This window comes from Diceros bicornis, chromosome 40 (genome assembly GCF_020826845.1).
Source record: "Diceros bicornis minor isolate mBicDic1 chromosome 40, mDicBic1.mat.cur, whole genome shotgun sequence".
Classification (NCBI taxonomy): domain Eukaryota; kingdom Metazoa; phylum Chordata; class Mammalia; order Perissodactyla; family Rhinocerotidae; genus Diceros; species Diceros bicornis.
The window spans coordinates 7,660,992-7,684,256 of record NC_080779.1 but is presented as its reverse complement, the minus strand read 5'-3'; the positions used below and the strand labels follow the sequence as shown (position 1 = coordinate 7,684,256).

The 23,265-nt window shown below is 49.5% G+C and overlaps 1 protein-coding gene across 4 annotated transcripts in view; it reads right to left on the bottom strand.

Annotated features, from left to right (window-relative positions):
* Nucleotides 1–23,265, bottom strand: part of UXS1 (UDP-glucuronate decarboxylase 1) — a 96,788-nt gene that overhangs the window by 5,378 nt on the left and 68,145 nt on the right. For all 4 annotated transcript variants that reach the window (XM_058534355.1, XM_058534356.1, XM_058534357.1 and 1 more), the window contains exons 9-13: nt 21,548–21,669; nt 12,924–13,043; nt 6,488–6,531; nt 2,584–2,644; nt 117–174 (exon numbers count right to left, since the gene is read on the bottom strand). In XM_058534355.1, coding sequence (XP_058390338.1) covers nt 117–174; nt 2,584–2,644; nt 6,488–6,531; nt 12,924–13,043; nt 21,548–21,669 — 405 coding nt within the window. The remainder of the gene's footprint in view (nt 1–116; nt 175–2,583; nt 2,645–6,487; nt 6,532–12,923; nt 13,044–21,547; nt 21,670–23,265) is intronic.

The following is a 23,265-nucleotide window of genomic DNA, read 5'->3' as shown; positions in this document are numbered from 1 at the left end:
TTTTATCTATCCAGTTCAATTAGCTTGTATAAATTACCCACTTTCTAGTCAAGGTGTTATTAACTGATAGGGTAAGTGCAGCCGGTTTCACTCAGGAAGGTGTTTGTCCTACTTACCAACAAGGTTTTTAATTAACTGAGCAAACTCGAGGATTGTGTGTTCTTCTGGGTTCCCCTAAAGAAGAAAGGGTTTCTGGTTATAAGCGTAATTGAAACAGCAGCCACCTCACCACCCAAACCACATGCGTGTCTTCAGAGACGTTCGTGGGCGTCTCAGGAAGTCTCCAGACTCCTGCCTCTTCACGTCCCACATCATCAAGATGACGATTACTCAGTCTGGCCAAGTGCTCAACTCACCTGTCTCTGCCTCTGTCCTCCAGACTCATGGTTGACAAGAACTCCCTCCGGCTAACTCAAGATTATCTAACGTGGACACACATGCGCTAGCTGAGCTACCAGGACAGACAATTTCTGTATCTAACGTCACTGTAAGTGCAGTGTCACTTTGCATAAAAATTTGTTCTGCAAATTTTATTTTAGCTCTCCTAAGACAATATATTTCCCTCTGGGTGCTCTATGTCAACAGCTTAAGTAATAAAAGACTCGCAAACGCACACTTGAAACCATAACAGGAATGAAAGGTACTCGAAGATGAGGGCTCTGGGCAAGCCAGAGAGAAAGACTCAGTTTGGTTTATAAAGTACGCTTACTTTTTGGGGGGCTCTAAGGGAAACCATTTTCTCCTTGTCTCCCTCCCATCACACAATACAGCAACCACCGCCCCCCTTCCCTTCCCAATCCTGTTACTCTTATTTGCCACCCTACTCCTGATCGTAAGAAACAACCATAAAGTTTGGCAATTACATATCCTAAATACCCTTCATCCCCAATTTACTAGTTTGGTCTGAAGCTAGAAGATAAGAGAGGCACGCAGGGACCTTGGGCCTCATTATGGGTACAAAGAAAGGACTGACTAGCAATGTGGAGTGATGGGAATTTGGGATAAGGTGGCAGTCTTTATCAAGGCTACTGGCAGACACACTCTTCAGACTTTAGAAAAGACAGGTTTCTACAAGAGATGGGTGTTCCCAAATGTCCCTGTGCAAAGGCCCCCAAAAAGAGGAAAGAAGGAACATGGTATCTAAAGAAAAGAGTGTGGATGCTCAAAGGGATCACAGACAACACGCACATTTGGAAGGGCATGTAGGGAAAATGCAGGGGTCAGGGCGGCAGGGCCTTTACAAGCGTCAGGCCAGCAAATGCTCAGAAGACACGTCTTATTCTGTTTTTAATTGCATTTTTCTTCAAAAGTGGAAGCAGTGCGGGCTCGATGCTTGCAGCCACCAGTATCCACGAACCGGCCAACAGCCCACAAGGGGGCGACCGCTCCAGGGCCCACCCCTTCCTATCTGGTAAGAACTCCCTCCCAACTCAGTGAACAATGAATGCTATGGAACATGCTTAAGACTGCTGGTTACAAAGAAAAGTACAAGAAAGTTTTTTGAGCGATGTGGTTTCCAAGAAATAAGCAGGCAGGGCCACACCCATCTGAGGGATCTAAAACGTAGTAGGAAGCAGAAGAGGTGGTCTGGGAGAAGCCCCTGAAATAGCCCCAAGGCTTTGTCCAGGTGAGGCAGTGAGGTGGCTCCCTAACGAGCCCCTTCGCTACCACCAACAGAAGCAGAACATCGTGAATGCTGGGCAGTCTACACTGGACACTTCATGTTTTAAACGAGATGGAATGAAAGCATTCAGAACACAGTGACTGGAAGGTAGGAGGACTCCAGCATGACATGAACTCTGGCTGAAAGAGCTGGAGAGGAGAAGACTCGGGGGTATGACCTCAACCTTTAAATCCTTGGAAAGCGGCCATATTGCAGAGGCATCTGACTAGCTGTGAATGGTCCTCCAGGCGGAGAAGTTAAGGCCAGCGGGCAGGTGTACAGAGAACGAGATTTTAGTTCTAAACATAAAGAAAAACTTCCTGTCAGCCAGAACATGACAGCATGAACTGCTTTGAGGGGAAGCAAGTTCACCAGCAGCAAAAGTGCTTAAGGTTGAAGAGAGACTGCGCAAAGCAACCTTCTAACGCTTCCAACAGCGAGATTCTGGGACTGCAGCGAGCAACGGAGGAGGGAAGGTGGTCTGCACAGCTGAACTACAGACGTGATCAACATGTGGGACACTTTCTTGACAACCTCCATCTTCTGAAAACTCACTATATCAAGTCTTAGAAAGATTATCTATACATTAAATGATGGAGAAAGGAATGCACACAAAAAATGTCCATCTACTACCACCACAAAGCTCCACCAATTTTCAGACCTGGGCCCTTCAGGTGGATGAAGCTGGTTTAGTGCCAATTACATCGCACATCCACACCGTCCAGATGTTGTACTTCTCTGTAACTCTTACTTTGTTTTGCTTTGTGTTCTTCTCTAGTATTCACATTCAGCAAGCAACAAACATGCATGTCCTAAGGGTGCTGATGGCAAATAAAGCCCAGCCTGGTGCTTCTCGTGGTTTCACGGAAGAATGGAACTCTGACCTGTTCTGGAGAGATGGAAGGGGAGGCTGCACTCACCAGGTTGACCGGGCTGCTGACGTTGCTGTTCATGAGAGCCACGAGGCCATTCACGAGGTCGCTAGAAAAGAAGAGACGGCCAGGTCAGGCGCCGCCTGCTGAAGAGTGCTGGTGCCGAGCATCAGGCACGTCACCTCCCAGAGAAAAAGCCCAGCCCAACGGAAAACTGAACGTCAACACAAAACCCTGCACACAAGAGGGGGCTGGGAATGCTGAAGCATTAACGGATGAAATGAAATGACATGTGGGATGTGCTTTCAGTGTGTGGGGCAGAGATGGTTAGACAGGATGCAAACTGAGCAATGGGGTTGAGCTCTCAACTCTGTGTGTTTCTGAAACCCTTTAACAACTAAAAAATAAATTAAAATAGGCACACACCCAAAAGAGATGGCATTTATACAACTTTCTGATGCAAGTCCATGTATAATGTGAACCCAGGTAGTTGGCACGTACCAAAGCAGATGATTTTTAAAAAAATAAGATCCACTGTAATGCAAGAACTCCAATATGTAACCCCCATACTGGCAAATCACAGACAAAGCAAACCTGAGTGGTGAACTAAACGGGAATGTGGCTCCCTACTCCCTCAACCTTCGGTCCACCACCCCCAAGGGAACACCTCATATGACACTGTCAGGGACATCTGGATGTTTCAAATGGATCGTGATCGACGGGGCCATGAAGGTGAAGAGAAGTAAGCAAACTGTCGCTTACCAAGGTTTGGTGCTTATTTTCAGAAGCTTTAAAGTGTGGCTCTGTTAAAAAAAAGTTACTTCGTAAAAATGACACCTCACTGCTAGACACAAAGACTTCTCTAAGTCTATTTTCATCAGCTGTATTTCTTAGAAGACTTTTGAAATTCTCTTCTGGTGACCCAAATGAAGTCTATTTTGAAACTTCTCCCTCCTCCTCCATCATTACTAGCAAGGAGCAGGTTACTATCGTAAACTTCCAAAAGAAAACCTCAGTTTTTGCTTTCCTTTTCGTCGAAAAAAAATTTTTTGGTGGGGTATTTATGTGCACAAACTATGTGCTGAGTTTTTGCTTACAACAAATGTTTTATACGAACAAGCCTGAAGTCATTCTAGTCTCACAGATCAAGCACAAATGCAAATATCTGCTGACTTTGGATGACTTCTCTTTTCTAGGAACTGGCAAAAAGTCACTTCATCACTATGGCAGTAATTACTACACCACAACACGTTCTCTTATGGCATACGTCTCTGCGTATTCATAAGAAGACATTAAAAGCTGCCATCCAGTAGCATCCACAATCGTTTTTAATACTGAATTGGGAGGGGGGTCCATATTAGGCTGGAAGACGACTGACTCTTATACAGTCATCCTCATTGGGGGAGGTAAGGGGGGCAGGCCACGCATTTTTTATGTAATAAACCGGCAACTTTTAAGGTCAAAATTGCACAAACCACACTCATTTAACCTGCAGCTCTTTAAAAGTGTCATTTTGACAAAGTGACTTTTTAAATTATGTGGATGAGGACGCACCCTGACCATGAACATAGCAAACACGGTCATGCCAAGATGTCGATGGGTATGATCACCTAGACCTCAGAAACCATGAAATGCCGCCTTAAGGCAACCATGGATTTTGGAAACAGTTAATTTTGTACAATAACCAGAGAATCAGCCATTGTGCATTTTTAACTGTGAAGTAAAAGATTCTCAGTTTCCAAAAAATAGCTTATTAAAAATAGCAGCACTTGGGTAAGATACCGATCTCAGCTGAGTCTTGCCCACCTAAAGGTGGCAGTGGAAAGCCCTCTCCTGGGTCTGGTAAGTCACGGGAGGCTCTTTTCCTCAGCCCCTAACCTGAGACTTGAGCGAATATCTCCAGAGCGGGGGAGGAAACGATGATGCCATCTCATGAGGAAAGTGTTTCTGAAAGGGTTACCAACAACACTTCTAGTGAAACGACTTAAGTCTTCTTTCCAAGCTGGCTGCTGGCATGAGATGATGACCATGCGCGTGAACCGGGCCCAGGCAGCAGGGCATGTTCTGCCCTGAGCTGATGGAAGGCAGCACATGCATCACTGAAGTCTTAAAATACTTCAGTCTCTAGCTAAAAGATGTATTTGAGGCTGTTTTAAAATGAATTTTGGGGGCTGGCCCGCAGGCGCAAGCGGTTAAGTGCGTGCACTCTGCTGCGGTGGCCCGGGGTTCGCCGGTTCGGATCCCAGGCATGCACCGACACACTGCTTGTCGAGCCATGCTGTGGCAGCGTCCCATATAAAGCAGAGGAAGATGGGCACGGATGTTAGCCCAGGGCGTCTTCTTCAGAAAAAATAGGAGGAGTGGCATCAGATGTTAGCTCAAGGCTGATCTTCCTCACAAAATAAAATAAAATAAAATGAATTTTGTATCTGATGCCTTTGAAGTGATGGGAATAGTGAGAAGAATGGGCTCTGATTTCCCTTTACTGTGCAGTCTCACTAGTATTTCATGTGGTGTTATAGCTGGAGTAATCTTGGGGGCATGGATGAAGCTGGAGGAAATTCAGTGTAACTGAAGACTGCAAGACTCCCTCCAGAAAGCACATAGACTGGGAGGGGAGGGAGCGAAGGAGGTGGGATGAAAACACATTATCATGGAAAGATGGCACGCAATACACTGAGGTCTGATCAACACGGCCGATGCAGAAACGTGCACGCAGTCTCCTCTGAGCATGTGCTGCCTGGGTAAGTGCTCTGAGATGACAGCAATCCTGAGGGAGGGCCAGCTGCCGTTTCCTGGTTAAATCCCTTCTTTAGAACGTTTGGGCAACAAAGTGGGCCCGTTATTTTATGCTCCCAGGCATTCTGCCCTGCTTGGCAAGATACTAGTGGGTGAGGAGAAAAGACACTGACCGTTATATGTTTATTCATAGCTTTCTTTTGGACTAAGTATGAAAATTCACAAACGCTTCCTGGAAAAATCTACAGTGGTTTTATTTATTTATTTTTCACTAATAGCTCCATTTCTGAAAGAGACGTCCACCCTGGACCCTCACACGATCAGACACAGTCTATGTGACTGCTGCGGCTGAGGTGGGCTGGGGGGCTGCCCAGACCTGCACCCCTACTGCCACCACTTCACCCTGACAGCACCCCTGGGATGGTCTCAAGACACCAGGAATAGCATTTTCCAACTGATTGGCATTATAGGGTATCTGCATTGAAAAGTGAAAATATATGGTGTCAAAATACAGAACTGGATTTTACAATGATTTCAGATACCAGAAACTTACACAAAATTCACAGTAACTGTGTCATGTGAGAAAATATTTTGGTATATATAACTGCCTACCTGGCAACACTTCTCTCAGAACCCAAACTGCATTTTAAAATTTGTCGTCAACTGAACTGACCAACAAAAAACTAGATTTGAGGAATACCAAGAAAACAATAAAAATCACCATCTGAGACTACTCAACAAAGTTCTTAAACATATTCTTACCTGCATTCAGTTTCAGCACAAAATTTGACAACATTAGGACACTCTCTCTTATCTTTCCCTCTATGAGGACAATCTCATCTACCCTAGAAAGCTCTGTTTAAAATGGGTCAGATCTTGGAATAAGTAGGTTTGTTGGGTGACTAAGGCCAAACCTTAAATTGACCTGAACCGAAACCACCACCCTCAGAGCTGGGCAAGTTTGCCTACGCACCACTAGGTGGCAGTAAAAGAGCAGCACATGAGTCAAAAGTCAAGGATGTGCACGTAAAACTTCAACGATTGCAAAAAGAGAATGGCAAGAGCTTTCTCATCTGAAAATTAAAATGAACTTTTAACCAAGCCATGTAGTTACAGTTGCGAGAATAATTAATGTCTGTTGGATCTGCACCACCCCTGCTGGAACGGTCGCTAGGGTGGGCGGAGCTTGGCACAGGGAGCCCGGGGGTCTTACCTGACGTACTGGAAGGCCCTTGTCTGCGACCCAGATCCATACACCTAGGAGGAAACCAACAGTTAGGGCTCCTGAGAAAACCACACCGCAACCAGAGGGCAGCTTCCTTAAATCTCCAGGGGCACAGATTGACCCCAAAACTGATGCTGCAGGGCCAGCGACGCTCCAACTCACATTTCCTACTTCAAATTTAAGTCCTAACAGTGAGCAGGCAGCAGAAATACTTCATGTGTGCATGAGTACATGTGTAAAGTCTTTCCTCAAAAGACAGCAAAGGAAGGACTCAGCCTCCATTAGAGTCTCATGATGTGTCTGGCGTTTCATCAGGTTCTGGGGACAGAGATCTCCGAGTCCAGCACGGTGACAGACCCACACACAAATACCGGTCAGCGCATCTACCCGGGGCCCTCCACCCTGGCTCCCCGTCAGAACAGCCGGGCGCTCCGCCAGGCCGGCCCACAGAACCTCTGGGAATGAGGCAGGCAGGCATCTCGGCATTCTTACAGCCAGTTTCCCGGGTGATTCTAGTGTGTGGCCAAGGTTGAGAAGCACCCAGGAGACTCTGGATAGGAGACACTGGTGGCGGGAGGAAGGGAGGGGCCTCAGCCTCCATTTGTGTCCACTATGTTTCTGCATCTCCCCCTCTGCGCTGGCGTTCTCTTCTCCACCCGCTACACATCCTCTCGTGGGCTGTCTGCCTGGCAAAGCGCTACTCATCTCTCAGGGACCAGCTCAGATGCTGCCTCCCGGTGATGCCTCCTCTGGCTCATCCCAAGGACAGAATGGACTGCTCTGCCCTTTGTGCTCCGTGGTCCTTCCCTCACCTTTTAGACTCACTACTCCTGCCAGTTCCTCCCAGCTGATGGCTCCCTGGGACAGGAGTCATGTCTGACTCATCTTTGCTACTGCAGCCAGCACAACCCAAGTGCTCGATGCACATGTGCTCAACAATAACCTGGTGAATTCTGCCAGTTTATACCACTTAATTAGAACGAAGAGACTGAAAGAGAAGGCTCCCTGAGAGACTCCCTGACCCTACAGTCAGAGAACGAAAGAGCCATGGTGTGTTTGCTTGCTGGCTTGCTGGCTTGCAGTGGAAAGAAGGTAGCTCGGAGAGGGGACTGCCTCCTGGAACAGCCGGATTTCCAAGCCCAATTATAACAACACCGGGGCCTCCTCCCGTCGGCCACCAGACAGCAAGGAAGAGCCAGGAGGCCAAGAACTCTGCAGATGCCAGCTCCACTGACCTCACTTCCCAACCAGCTTCCCAGGGTTCAGCCCACCAGATCTGAGAGGGAAAAGGGAAGGAGCAGGTATGGGAGAAGGCACACCTCACAGGTCCCCAGTGCCTTTTTCTGTCCTTATTAAGCAGGTTTAAATGGCAGTTTTTTTTTTTTAGCGGTTAAGTGCACGCGCTCCGCTACTGGCGGCCCGGGTTCGGATCCCGGGCGTGCACCGACGCACCGCTTCTCCGGCCATGCTGAGGCCGCGTCCCACACACAGCAACTAGAAGGATGTGCAGCTATGACATACAACTATCTACTGGGGCTTTGGGGGCGAGGGGGATTGGCAATAGATGTTAGCTCAGAGCTGGCCTTCCCCAGCAAAAAGAGGAGGATTGGCATGGATGTCAGCCCATTAAATGGCAGTTTTTATCTCGATAAGCGTTTATATACGCCAGTGTTGTAGGTGCATCAGATCTATCTGTTTCGGTTATGTTCTCAGGTGGAAGGCCCCACATTAGAAAAGGCTAGGGGAGTACTGATTTTTGTAGATTTCTGTTTTATAGACATAGCAGCAGCAGCACATCTCTGTAAAGGAAACTGAGGAGAGGCGGGGTGGGCCTCTGAAAAGCAGACTGGCCCTTCCTTGGCAGTTCTGTCTGACCCCAATTCTCTGGCCTCGCTAACCCACATGATACATTTGGCAGAGTCAGAATGGAAACAACGGGCCTGATTAAGCAGGAGAGAGGTTCCACCCATTACTGCATCGCCAGTCCCTCATCTTGGAAATCCAGCCTCCACCTCAGTCCCGTAGGTGTTAACACTTATATGTATACATATTTTTTACAACTTTATTTTAAAGATGAGGTCACAGAAGCTCAGAGCACTACAGTGACCTGCACCCATTAGAGTAAAACCTATCCTGACTCCAAGTTCCAGATTCCTTTTCCTACCCCACTGCATCGACAATTTCAGATTTGCCGGCAGTTTCCGCAGGGTACTATGGCTCGAAAGCTGGCACTGGGGCATTCTCCAATCTCACTGTAATGTGAATATCAGATTTAGGCAAGACTCGTCAATCCGAGTTACAGTACCCCTTACTGGGTAGGTTTGTGGGTGTGCAGCTAGTCCTCTGTTCGTTTGCATCCACCTGCCGTTCTTGGGTTTGCCCGGTCAAAGCTGAGGGTACACAGACACACTTCTGCCTACTTTCTTTGCATTTCCCACCGCACTCGGGGTCACTGTGACAGTCAGCCCACTGCTGCGTTCTGGCGCATTCCTGAAAAGCCCACTGCACGTGCAGAGCAGCAACAAGCTGGATGAAGGCTTGGTCTTCAGTCTGATTACCCTTCTGAGCCGTGATGTACCACCCACGCACAGAGGAACACACAGAGGCAGCTTCCTGGCCCACCCAAATGCGCTGGAAGTTACCGTGATTGAGGGCACCATGCGCTGGCTGAGCCTGAGACGATGGGAAAGGTTAAAAGGGGCCGCCAGGGTTAGGATTCTCAAGAATCACACCAAACACCTTCTCAACGAAAGGAAGAAGGGCACTGTGATGGAGACACTTAGTAGCTTGAATGTGACCTAATTCCAAAGGGAGTTTTAGAGCTACAGAGTGGCAAGGCCAAAAAAAGCTCCTGAAGGTTGAAAAAACCTGTGGCTGTTGTGTGTTTCCCCCAGCTGCCTCATTCAAAGCGCCCTCCTGGAGCGGGGGTCACGACCAGGAGGCCGGGCTGTCTGCAGGCACACCTCCCTCCCTGGCTCCATCGCCACAAGGCTCGGGAGGCCTGGAGCTTGGCTGCAGGCACCACAGTCATCAAGAGAGCTCAGCCCGCTCCCTCAAGGTCCAGTGACAAAAGCCCCTCAGCAGCACCCCTCCCGCTGAGGTCTCACTGGATATCCATGTGGCATCTGGGCCTCGGCAGCAAGTCCTCGTTACTGGAGGAGGCACTGCGCCTGGCTGCAGCAGGAATGCGTGGATCCTGGGGACCCCCAGGGTACAACTCTCCTGGTTCCTGCTGACGACGCAGCCTTGAAGATGTATGTGCTCCAGTGCCCGCCCTGAGATAAGATGCGATGTGAGCGGTGTCCCTGCACCCTCCCTCCAGCATCCTTCTCAAGTCCTGCTGAATATGTTTCTATAGTACATCATACTGTTCCATCTATATTTTGGTTTAAATCAGCCTCCCTATATCATCAACACAGTACTTTGCAATATGAGGACTTATAACTCGTGTGTAATTTTCACTCTGTGTGCTCAATGTGAAAAAGCAGAGTAAAAAAAGGGGTTGTGTGTGTGAGAAGACGCTATGCCCTGCTCCCAATACACTCTCCCTGACCTCCGGAATGCATGTGGAACCCCTGTGCACACCCCTCTCCCATGATACCTCGTCTACAGACCTGGCCCAAAGTAGGTGTGTAACAAAAGCCAGAACATTCAAAACGCAGGGAGCACACTGACAGGGAGAGCTCTGCACAGCCCCCCGCTGCCTTGTTTTCCTCTAAGAGAAGCCAGGGGGACTTGCAGCAGGTTTGGCTTCATTTCACAGAATGGGCGAGACGCAAGGAGATCCAGGTCCCTACTCAGGTGTGGCTAACTGAGGGCTGTGTGCAGGTCAAAGCGGCGTGCGTCTAGGAATTACCAAAAGGGAGAGGCAGGCTGGTGGGCGGACAGGCAGCTGGGGGCGTGGGGAGCACCACAGGGAGGTACAAGCTAGGGGGAGCGCTGTGGGGGAGCACCACACCACGCCCAATGCTATGCCTCCCGGGTCCAGGATGCTGTTTGTCGCCCCAAGTCAGGAATCACTTAGGATACACATGTGGGTATGAAGGGTAAAGAAACGCCAACTTTGGACAGGTCTCAGAAGTATGATTTCTTCAAAATTTCGCTTTGGAAAAATAGCAAAGCTTTTAAAATGATACAGACCCAGATTCAAATCCCAGTCCTGCCACGTCTGGGCTGTCCTGAAAAAACTCATGTCAGTAAAGTTGAGATCGAGACAAACTGAGAGAAATCACAGTAAGGTGGCAAAAAAGGAGTTAACCCTACTGTGAACGTGTGTATGCACGCGTGTGCGTACACGTGTTGTGACTCAAGTGTGAACTCAAGTCTCTTCAAGATCAACTTAATACGCTAGCTCCACCTGAACCACACTCATCTACCTTCTAAATCTTCTAAACTGGAACGCAATATTTTCTGAGCTTCTATGTGATTCAACTTAGAATACAGCTTCTGTGCATGACTCACAGAACTTAGCTTATACTCCCCGAGCTATCCCAACAGGCATCCGATACGGCAGTGACTCAAGACGCTAGGACATGCCCGAAGAATGAACTGTGCCGACGGATAAGATAACAAAGGCCTTCAGAAAAAGCAGCTGGAAGCTAAGTGATTTCATTCACCCAGCTTGGAAAAGGGAAGACAAGACACCGAGCTGTTCCCAACCACCACTGAAGACGTCTTTAGTCTCAGAAATGACTTGGAAATATAGCAGAAAGGGAACAAGATGGACACACCTCCTTATTCTCCTTCCTTAATAAACAGTGTTCCCAAAGCTTGGCTGGAGTGAGAGAATCATGATGTATGACCCCCTCCCGGGAATTCTCCAGAGCACCAAGCGACAGAAGCAAGAGATGCTATCTCAGTTGGACAGAAGAGGATGAAAAGTCAGCAACTTCATCAAACCACTGAAGGGAAACAGAATTCTGTGCGACGAGAGGTAGCAGATCCATTCCGAAAGGCGTCCCCAAGGACTCTGCCTCCTGCCACCAGAGGCGTCTGCAGGAGACGAAGTGCCGAGGGTTTGGACCGACTGCAGTCCTGGACGGCACCAGCCCTCTTTCTGCCTCCGTCACTGGCACAGAAGCTGGTGGAGCAGGCAGACAACACGAGCTATGGCCCTCTGTCCATAACGGGTGCGTTCCTGAGGCAGGCCGGGCACTTGCTCTTGGGTTGGGGCACTTGGGGCCTGGCTGCTGCCCAGGAGACAATAAATCAAGAAGCTGTTTCTCGGAAGGCCTTCAGCAGCTTACTCTGCACACAAAGCAGCTCTGATCTCACGGTGTGAACAGAGTTACGGAATGCGGCGGCTCAAAGGCTCCGGAGTGTCCCTGAAGTGAGGAGCTCTCAAGAGAGCAGCTGGACGAGGGTCCCAGGGCACAGGCACCTCAGAACCAAACAGCGGCCAGAGGGCACAGGGACGAAGAGTCAGCTTCACCTCGCAGCAACGCCACAACTGCTAGCTTCCAGAACAAGTCACTGGGCCACTTGTGCTCATCACAGAGGAAAGCAGCTACCATATACCACTCGTTAATTCCACCAGCATTTAACACAAGCTGCCAGGAGCCAGGGACTCAGCTGATAAGCAAAGCATCCTGCAGAATGTTCAGAATAACAGAACACTCATCTATTCTGGACACCCACCAAACACTGACTTTAAAGGAGCAGAGGCCACACAGTGGACAAATAGAGAGGCAGAGGCAGACAGGCAAGAAAAGAACTAGGAAAGGCAGAGGAGAGAAGCGAGAAGAGGAGAGCACTGGTGATTTGGCAGAACAGAAGAGAACCAACAAAACTTCATCAGCAACCCCCCCAGAGCCGGTGAGAGGGTGGTGGGGATGCGTGGAACAAGCAGCCCACTGTGACCCACACAGGGTGTGTGAGGGCAGTGAGCGGCTAGGCCTCACCCTCACCACACGCTCGAACCACTGACCCTAGACCCCCGGAGGGCTCGGAGCTCCAGAAGCCTCCCCGGGGTGAGAGCAACTGGCAGAGGGAGTGCCTCTCAGCATTGCCGAGAAAACTGCCAAGACCCCACCAGACACAGCTCCACTTCTTGGCAACCCGAGGGGCACTGAGTACAGATACACGACTGGGCACAGCCAGTGGGCAAAGAAAACGTCCAGAAAGGTCTTTGCAGGCAGGCAGGGGCAGGCAGACAGACCCTGACACCTGGGCAACGTGGACGAAGCCTGCCGCCCACGGCTCTAGGATGTCGTGGGCTCAGGGAGCAAGGTGCCCTGCACCCCACCACAGTCATTCCTCTTCCGCATTCACTCCCGGCACCCCCTCTCCTTCGCTAAGGGCAGCAGGACACACTTAACAGAAAGTGGCAACCTCGGGAATGCTACTCCCTGAATCACGACGCAGCCTCCTTCACCGCGTGCTGGCAGACTCCCGAGTCCTCTGCGCCTGCTGAGGCTGCACGTACCGTAAGCGGCTCCCCCTGCAGCGCCTGCAGGATGAAGTTGCTGACGACCCGCCCGTCGTTCATGTGCATGCGCGGCCCAAAGGTGTTGAAGATCCTCGCCACGCGCACCTCGACGCCTTCCTGGAACAGAGAGGAGGGAAGAAAGATGGGCTTCACCCTGCAGCCCGCATTTATGCTTTCCCATTTCTGGTCCCTGCACAGAAAGCAAGTCAGAAAACATTCTGCTTTTCATTCTAGGATGGAAATGGCTTTTCTGTTCTGATTATATAATGTGTTCATTGTAAACCAATTTGGAGACTACAGAGAGTTATACCAAACTCAGATGTGTCCCAGATCTCACCACCACAAGGCCACCGGCATTAACATTCTGGTAGAAAACCTGCGAGACTGTTAAACAGTGCAAGAGGAAAAAATACATTTATATAAATTTTTTTCCCAGTAAATAAATAGCTATTTTCCTAACTAGGACCATGCTATGCATACTCTTTTATAATTTTTTTCACATAATATTTTGGGCAAATTTATCACTCAAATTTGTCAATGAACATTTAATATCTGGTTTGAAGAAAAACAAGAGAGCACCTTACCTTGGGAAAGCAGGGACAGATAAGCATTCCTAAAGAGCAACATCATACCTACACCCCCAATCTGCTCTAGTGAAAACTAAAGACAATGCAGCATCCAGTACAGGCTATCAGCCAAACGGCGTGGAAGACGCATACGAACATCGTGTACAACAGCCATCTCTACGCGGTGGGATTATAGACGTTCATTTTCTTCTGTGTATTTTTTTCAATGTTTCTATTTTTATTACAATAAACATGTATTACTTTTATAATCAGGAAAAAGCATGTTTTCAAATACATAATCAGGAAAATATATTTTTTAAACTCCAAAAGCACTCTCCAAACTATCTTATTTAATTATTAATTTCACAGACTGCTTTTCCGTGGATAAAAAAGTTAAATGTTTTTATCACACTCTGGATTAGTGGACTTGCACAGCATGTGTGTTTCTCATTTGTTTGATCCATTAAATCACAGACGTGCATTTTCTGGGTGTCTGAGGGCAGGTAGGATGTTGGTGCGAAGACCTGGGGCTCATGTGCCCTCCAGCTCCACAGCCTACTGAGCAGGCCTGCCACTGACCTCTCTCAGCCCCAGAACAACTGGGATTGGAACAGTGCCTCCCTTACGGGGCTTTTATACAAATTAAGCCAACCCCTGTGAAACCCTCAGCATAGGCCCAGCGGCCTTGAGCATTAAGCTGCTACTGCTGCCACTACCAGTCCAAACAGCTCTTTTCTAATTCTGCCATCTGAGATCTGGCACAGGCTAGGAATCTAATGGACCCTTAGCTAACGGGGCTTATTCAGCACAGAAATGTCCCCACCAGCACAGTGAGTAAAAGGCGCTGAGCTGCATGCCCCAGGCCCACGTCAGGCCTCCCAGGGGCTGGAGCCACCCCGCCGGCCCCCTCTGCCCCAGTGTGCCAGACAAGCAGGCGCAGTTTCTACACACCCTGAGAGAGGAAACGGCTGGGAAGCAGGGAACCAGCACACAGTTAACGTCTAGAAACCAGAGTGCTATACTTCTGCTAACTTTACATTATGATGCTTCCACATGAGCTCTTCAGAGTCTCAGGACTAAGATATGAGCTATTACTCTAGGCCCAGGAATAAATCAACCCTTTTCTCTACTGAACTGACCAGAGAATATTTTTTTAAAAAGGTGAGGGGAACAGAGCCATTGATCCTAATGGAAAATAACTCAAAAGTATTCACTTGCATTTGATTGTTAAGACAAGGAAACAATCAGAAGTGGATCAATATGGCTTTTTCTAGAAGAGACTGGAAAAACCTCAGCAAATTTACAGTAGTCAAACCCATGTGCCTGGCAGAGGAAGCTCAGAGTGGGCTATGCAAAGGTTGCAATGAATCAAACACTTTTATCCTCCTGACCTTCCTTTTCTTCAGGAACAACGTTCCAGAACACGACCTCACTAAAAGCTGGCTTCTGCAAACATCCCCGGCCAGCAAGTACACAGGCCTGCTTGTCTTGCTTTCCATTTGGATCGTAACCTCAGGCGACACAGGACGAGCCTCTGGACAGGTGCAGCCACCAATTTAGCCACGACACTTTTCCAAGAACTCCAGCTCTCCAGCTGGTTTCACCCCAACAAGACCAGCTCCATGTTAAGCCTAAACTCCTCAAATGAAATAAACATAAACCCAAGACTCACTCAATGAAGACCTGCTCTCCTCTCGTGCGCTGGGGTCTTCTGGAGCTTGTGTGTCGCTTCTCTCTTTCTAGGGTGTCAGGACACAGAGGCTCCCCCCATCCAGCACGCACAGTCCGTCAGCACCTGACACTCATCCCCTGGGACCTGCGGGGGCCCTGGCGGGAGGGTGGACGGTCACCCACGTGCACACCTTGGAGGAAGGATACTTACTTCCCACCTCAGACCTGAGGAAAGGGCCAGGGTCTGCCCAAAGCCTGCTTCCCAGGCTGAACCCCAGGAGTCCCTCCAGGCCACACGCCTCTTTTAAGGGAGACCCTCCTCTGAAGGACTAACAAACACTCAAACTCCTGTCTCATTTTCAACGCTCCGTCTGCCAGTAACAGAGGCCCACCAACTACCACTCGGGTGCCCCGAGCTTCACCATGGCGAGAGATACGGGGCCCAGACCCACGTGCGCGCACACACGTGGCAGTGATTCAGAAAAGGAACTGAGTAGCTCTTAAGCACGGCTGGGCTTCACCTCGTGGCCGTGGTTTTGCCCAGTGTGGGGAACCATGACTCATTCACTTAGGACTCCAAGCATCCAAGAAGTTTCTGTCAGGGATTAGGACAACTCCTGGAAGTTTACGTCACATCAGCATAAAATCAGTAGACACTTAAGAGAGGACAATGCTCGGGGCGCCACACGGGCGAGCGCACGTCAGCACAGGCGGGTGAGTGGCACGCAGACTCTTTAATAACTGGGTTTTGGAAACAGTGATCAGGCTGCAATAACACACAACCCCAGCTGGGAAGGCTGCCATCGGAATGCCTCCCTCCTCCATTTCCAGTAGCCGAGAGGGCTGAGGGTCTGGGTAGACAGGCTTGGATGACTGGTGAGTGGTGATCCAGGCGGCACAACGAAGGGACAGGGATTCCCCTCCCCAAGGATCTCCAAGGACAGAAATGTTGCCAGCAGGAATAAATGGGCCCCCTCTAAAGCTCTCTTATCAACTGCAATCCAAGCCACTGAACACACAGTATGATTACGATCACTGTCTTCACTGACGGAAGGTGCCAGGGGACGGAGCAGAGAAGTACTGCATAGGGAGCGGGGCTGACCAGGAGGCGATCGTCACCTCTCCACTGTGGAGAGCCTGTCCTGAAGGAGGCACCCAGGGCATATTCACCTGCAGGGGACGGGACAGAGAAATAACAAGAAGTGCTCCCAGGTACGGCAGCCCAATTCTGCGAGGCCTCCTTAGCCTTCCTCATGCCCCTGAGAGAAGTACACACACACACAGCCCTAAAGCAACAGGGTCATGAGGCCCTGGAGGTGAACCACGTAGTTCCCCTGTGGCCTCTCATAAATGCACCTTGATGGGACCTGCTCCCTACCTGGGGATAAGACCATGGCCACTACAGAACGCAGAGCTCACCTGCTGAGCAAGATTCTCGAAGGAGCTGGACCGTTGCAGTTCTCACTCAGGGGTAGCAGAGGGACAAGGCCACGTAAGGTCAGGGGATAGTGGGTACACGTCTGCCTGCAATCTCTCAACAGCCCTGCTCCAGTCTTAACGATGGGTCCTGAGCTCGCTATGCAGCAGGCTATGCCAACGCTCACCGCCCAGGCCAGAAGGAACAAGTGTCACTGCTAATTTCCAGGTGGGGCAAGTGGGGCATGGAGAGCTGGCACCAGCGAGCAGGCGGCAGAGCCAGGAAACAAAGCCCACTGGGCCGGGCCCGGCCATGGGGGTCTTGACCCCTAGGGTGTGAATCCTACCTGTCGAACATCTGACTTCTTCTAGCTGCTTGCTGAATGCTTTTTTGTGAACTAAAGTATCATGTACATACAAACAATTTAATTTTTTAAAAATATTGTGATGTTAGAAAATAAAATAAAACCATACCCTCGAGGCCACTGCACTAGATGAGTTTTCTTTCTATTTGCCAGTCTACGGTTTCAGGACTTGTGGTCTCTTTTGGGGACCCAGCCCAGTGCGGGGGCACAGACCCTGGAGAGTCTGCCTCACAAGGGGCCATGAGCTCAAACGCACACCAAGCACTGACCACAGTGCACCAGACAAGTCCCCATTCTGATAAATCCACCACCTCCAAGTGCACGTGGAAAGTGCAATGGAATTCCTCTCTGACACGTTCCAAGTATTCATGTAAGATGCAGTGCCCTTTGATCCCAACTTTCATCTCCTTCCATCCCCTGGAAGAAACCTCAGGGTGCAAGGGTGTGTTCTGACATGTGCCTGTGAAGTAGATTTTTATGGCAAATCAAATTCTACTTTGAGTACATTAAGATATTTCATTCAGTAAAATAAAGAAACTCAGAAAAGAATCCTTTGGAAAAGGGAAACTCTTCTGTAAAGAGATTATTCCAACCTCTATTTATCTTGTTTATATTCTCAGTCCTTATGTATTAGGATTATTCAGAATAAGACACATCTACATACCATATGGGGTCTTGACAAAAAAATGACGATTTATACTTAAGAGTGTCATTACGTATAAAAAATAAGAATTTAAGTTATAAAAATAATTAATTAAAAATATGCTAGAGGCGCACTATTCCACCTGGTTTATCCTTCTTTCTGGTCATTTTCTTTTCATTTGTCTCCACGCAGCATAAATCATTAACACCTCAAGTTTTGAATTTTCTCCTAAAAGTCGCTATCTTGAAAGGCTGCACATTTAGAACTGTGAACTGACGACGTCACACTGCAGCTCCTTGCTGATGAACCTCATTGCTCTGAGGAACAGCTGGTAACTCTGGAGCACTGCCACGTGAGCTGCTTGTCCTGGGCATTGTCACCTGACTGCACACGATGTCCTTGGACTGGGAGCTGCAGCTTCTCTCCCTCAGCCAAGCTTTCTCAGCAGCAATGGCCCACGAGGACGGCAGGGAGGGGGGAAGGAGCACGGCCTGCGGGCAGCCAGCTGTGGGTTCAAGCTCCACTTCCAGGTCTGGGTGCTGAAAGCAAGTTTTGGAGTGCGCTCTCCCATCTGTACAACGGGCTACCCAGCCCCACCTCAACAGGGCGGCAGGAATGAGGTGAGACTGAACAGACCGAGCCCCAACACAGGCTGAGCCCTAACAGAGGCCAGCCCACTGCAGCCCGCAGCCCCTGTTCCCTGCAACACCCACTGCAGGAGACAGCGGCACATCTGGGCGGCACATCCACGGGCGCCCGCAGAGCTGTGCTGAGCACTCGGGGTCTGGGAGGGCCCCTCCACGGACGGATGAGGAACGAGAAGCAGCAGAGCTGGAGTCCTGAAAATCTGTCATGCTGGAGTCTCAGCCCCAAAGAGGTTCTGACTTGTCCCAGACCAGGCCACACCTCGAGGGACCACCCCTGAGCCCCCCAGACCAGGCCATGCCCAGAGGCCAACCCAAGGAGGGCAGGAGGTGTTGACCCGCCCTTGCTGGCAGCTAATATAAAATCCTGAGTAAAAGAATCGTGCTAATGTCTTAAATGTTCACACCCTTCACAATCTGCACAGAGTGGTTTTCACTTTGTTCTCCCCTATGTTTATCTCTGGATGGGCCTGGGGTAACAATCTGTCTTCCTTTTTGCTCTTCTGTGTTTTCTTACTGTCTGTTCCTGGCCAAGCATCCTGCCGTAGCAGGAGCACCAACATCTCCCAGCTGCTCCTGTGGGCAGAGGCAGGGCGGCCCCATCTCCTCCTCCTCAGCACTGATCCAGACACATGAGGGAGAGCGAGCTCAAGGACGAGTTTTAGAGCCCAGCAGGGCCACAGTCTTGGACCCCTGCTGTGGGCTCTCCCCACAAGGGAGCGCAGCACTTACAACAAGAATAACAGGGGATGAGGTGGGAAGCTCACGCGTGCCTTCCTCACAGGCCTCTCAGAGCTCAGGCGTGGCCACGGGAACCCCCACTCAGCACTCTTGGCCACGGTGTCCCTGCATCGGGAGGCCACAACTCCCACAGCGGCAGAGCCACCAGAACCAGACAGGACGCTGCCACCTGTAAGGCCAGAGGCACGCCACTCCCGACCTAAGGGCCACCCAGTAGGAGCGGGCGGGGGGTATGGGGAAAGGCAGCTATGTCATACCTGCTCAGGAGTCCCGACATGCGGTCAGGGGCAGGCCCTCCTCAGTGCTATTTGCAGATGACACACAACGGCAACACTCCCCTGGGCAGACGCGAGTCCTTGGGCAGGGGTGCTAAACCATGCGGCACGCCTGGACGAATCTACAGATTACTCAGCGCTATGGGTCGGCCTAGACCCCAAGCTTCACAAAAAGCGCCTGAGCCTACCTTCCACAGGGCAATTCTGAAACCCGGTATCATGACGGAGAGTAACCCATGCACTGCTCCTGCAGCAGAACCCATGGTGCCCCAGTGAGAATCACGCTGTCAACTTGACCACAGACGTGACTTCTCCGTCCACACAACACTCGTCGGTGGGGGCCTCCCAGGTGTGAAACACACGCCAGACGTTCCACAGTGGAGGCATCATTCAGGCGAGCAACAGTCCTTCACAAGGACGGATCTGCTGCGCAGGAACACAGCCTAACAGGGCTCTTGTCAGGACACCTAGGGACAGACCAGCTGTACACACAAGAGGGGCTTCTAACGGGTACATTACGGTTTTCGGGGCAATATCACCTATGCTGTTCAATTCCCAAGACCTGTGTGAGCAGAAATATCAATACTGACACTTCCAGAGTTATCCAGGCACTGCATTCCTAAGCTCAGAGCCGGACGACATGTATGCGTCCACAGTTAGTGTGTGTGTGATGAGCACCCTGGCTAGCGTCCAGGTGCAGACTACAGTTCCTGGCACACAGTCAGTGCTCAATCAATGCCAGTTACATTATTACTAAATACTATAATTATCATGGACCCATACCTTAAAGTAATATGTATACTTATGCTCATTTAATAAAAACTAAAAGTTCAATAGAAATGTCCTATTTGCCCACCAGCTTTCCCTACATAAAAATTCACTAGGAAATTCTACCACACCCTGAAAGGAAAACAAACAGCTGAGACTCACCGTACCCTTCCAACCTACTAAGAACAAAACGCACTTACACACCCCTCATGCACTCAAGTTAGTTTCCTGAAGTACCAACATACACACAGGTGGCTCTATGTATCTGGGACCATCTTAAATTTGAAGGTCAAGATATTCTGGGCTCAAAAATGATAAAAGTATGTCATTTCTAAAACTGTTCAATGTTTCATAAAATAAATGGATAACATGAGCCAACTGCCCAAAGTAGCTTAGAAAGCAATTAGTTCTGCTTCTGGTCAAGAAATAAGGCAGAAAGGCCTAAATCCTATATCAGCACAAGGTTATTTTGTTGGTCTTTAACGTTGGTATTTCATTAAAAATATAGTGAGAAAAAAGCCCCTGACAACTCTTCTCCAAAAAAAGGGGGAGAGGTGGCGCACCCAGACAGGCCTCTGCCCTCGAACAAAGCTGCTGCCCCCTGAGCTCCCAGCACACCTACAGGCTGACCCCCCGCCTGAGAATGCTACCCCCAGGGAGAGACGTCCACGTCTCTAAGTCCTAAGAGCACGGCCACCCACACCTGTCCACAGCCTGTCCTGCAACAACACTCCTCTCCACGCTGGTTTACCTGCATGTCTCCCCCCAACAGAGGCATGTCCATGAGGATCTCCAAGAGCTGGGCCAGCCACAACAGGACAGTCACTGAGAAACGGAAGGACCAGCTGGGCCCTGGCCTGGCCCCTCGGGGTCCCTGTCTGGACATCTCATTGGCTCCTGCACAGCCTTCAGGAGGGCAGGACAATGCTGTGACCAATGGTCACGTCGCCAAGGCACACGGGGGTAGAGCCACTAGGGGAACCTAGACCCTCCGCCTCTCGGTCCGTGGGCTCCTGCTACAGTGTGTGGGGGCAGCCCTGTAACATGAAACGTGTACTGTGGGAAAAGCCCTCAGCACTACAACGAATAATTAAGACAGCAGGTAACAATAGTAATGAATATACATAACAGTTCCTAAAGAGGTTCAAATTAAAGCAATAAGGAATTCATCTTTATGCCTATTAGATCACTGAAAAGTAGAAAAAATAAATAAAAGTCCACTGATTTGGAGGCTTCAGGAAATCTGAGGCACTTATAAAATAACTGCTGGTGGGCAACAAGGCAATAAGAAGCTTCTGTTCACAGCCACACAATAGTATTCCAACCTAGGAATTTATCCCCCAGAAACCACTTTTTAAAAAGGAGAAACATGGGAAAAGCTGTTGATAGTACCACCCATTTACAGCAGTGTGCACCCGGGCTTCCCCGACACACACCCCCAGGCACAGTTACTCAGGGCATTTCATTCTTCACAGTTGAGGGAACAGACGCTCTGTGCGTCTACACGGCAAGCCCAGAGCTTGGGTCAGTACCTGCTTCATGTAGGCATAGCACATGGTCTCTGCAACACGCTTGCCTTCGTCGTAGCAGGCTCGGGGTCCCACTGGATTCACATGGCCCCAGTAGCCCTCACTCTGAGGGTGGACTTCAGGATCTACGGGGGAAATGAGACTGTGTTTTCATCCTTCCTTTTCTCAAGTTCCTGTGCCTCACGGACGACGAATACTTATGATGCAAAGGGAGCTTTGGCAAGACCAAGGCAGACATTTACAAACGGAGATATATGTATCAGAGGGAACTTCAGGCTCCACAGTCCCTTCTCTAGGTTCCAGTGAGACGTGGTGTTCTCAGCTCCCACATTAAGTAATGAGAGTACTTGACAGGAAAAATAAATTCATTAGAAGATCAAAGTCTCTCAACGTTAAGTCTCCCCTCTTGCCTATAAAGTATTCTCAACTTTTAGATTATTATACAAACTGTAATTAAATATAATCTATGTAAAGAGATAGACAGTTTTTTATATTTATAAAACACATAATTATAGTAAAGCCGGTATTTATTGAAAACATTTTAAGAGCATCTCTGTGGAACATGATGACTTTCACACGTGCTGCCCCAGAACAAACCTGAGAACCTCGAGGACACAGGCCGGAGGCCTGTCTGCCGGAGGTGGAGGGACGGATGTGCAACGCAAGTGGCCACCTGTGCCGTCAGCATGCATTTCTATTTCCCGCTTCCCGTGTTGCTGTGTGTCAGTCAGCCACACTTTAAGATGTACCAGGGGAACAGACTATTTAAAGAAACCTAATAACAAATTCTTTTTTAACACAAGCATATTTTTGGAATGTGAAGTAATACCTAACTTATCTGGTACACCAGGAATTTTATACAACCACGGTATAAAACGTATAAATCTTTGCAAGAAATCGAGACGAGGCGCAGGAACTCTACGTTACAAATTCATTTCTTGCTTACTTTGTAGCCGAAGTCTGACTTCAGCTCAGGGGTACAACGGCACCTGTGTAGGGACAGGGACACGAACACACACAGGCCTAAGCCTGCCGTCCCCCTTCAGGAGGTTGGCGCCCCCCAGGGCGCGGCAGGGGCACGGTGCAGGTTCAGACCTCTCTGTCTGCTGCTGTGGTTCAAAATTCCCGTATGAAGGGCACATTTTTACTGAATGATGAGAAAAAAGGTCTCAGGCAAATACTCGCTGAGAGAAGAAAACCAATGACCTAAATTCACTGATGGGACAGACGACTGACAGCAGGCCTTCCTGGGGATCTCTGACAAGGGCTGGGCAAGCTGGACGAGACAGAGAAGGGTGGGCACACCCACCGCCCCTCAAATGGCACCGTCTTGGCTGAGATGCCCAGGATGCCCATGGGTCATGACACAGCTTTCAACAGTCCCCTCACAAAATCACTTTGAAAAAATAAGTGAGGGGCCTGCCCAGTGGTGCAAGCGGTTAAGTGCACGTGCTCCACTGCGGCGGCCCGGGGTTCGCCAGTTCGGATCCCAGGCGCGCCCCGACGCACTGCTTGTTGAGCCATGCGCCATGCTGTGGTGGCGTCCCACATAAAGTGGAGGAAGATGGGCACAGATGTTAGCTCAGGGCAAGTCTTCCTCAGAAAAAAAGAGGAGGATTGGCATCAGATGTTAGCTTAGGGCTGATCTTCCTCACAAAAAAAAAAAAAAAAAAAAGAAGAAAAAATAAGTGAAAAAAAAATCACTTTGTTAGGACAAAAGT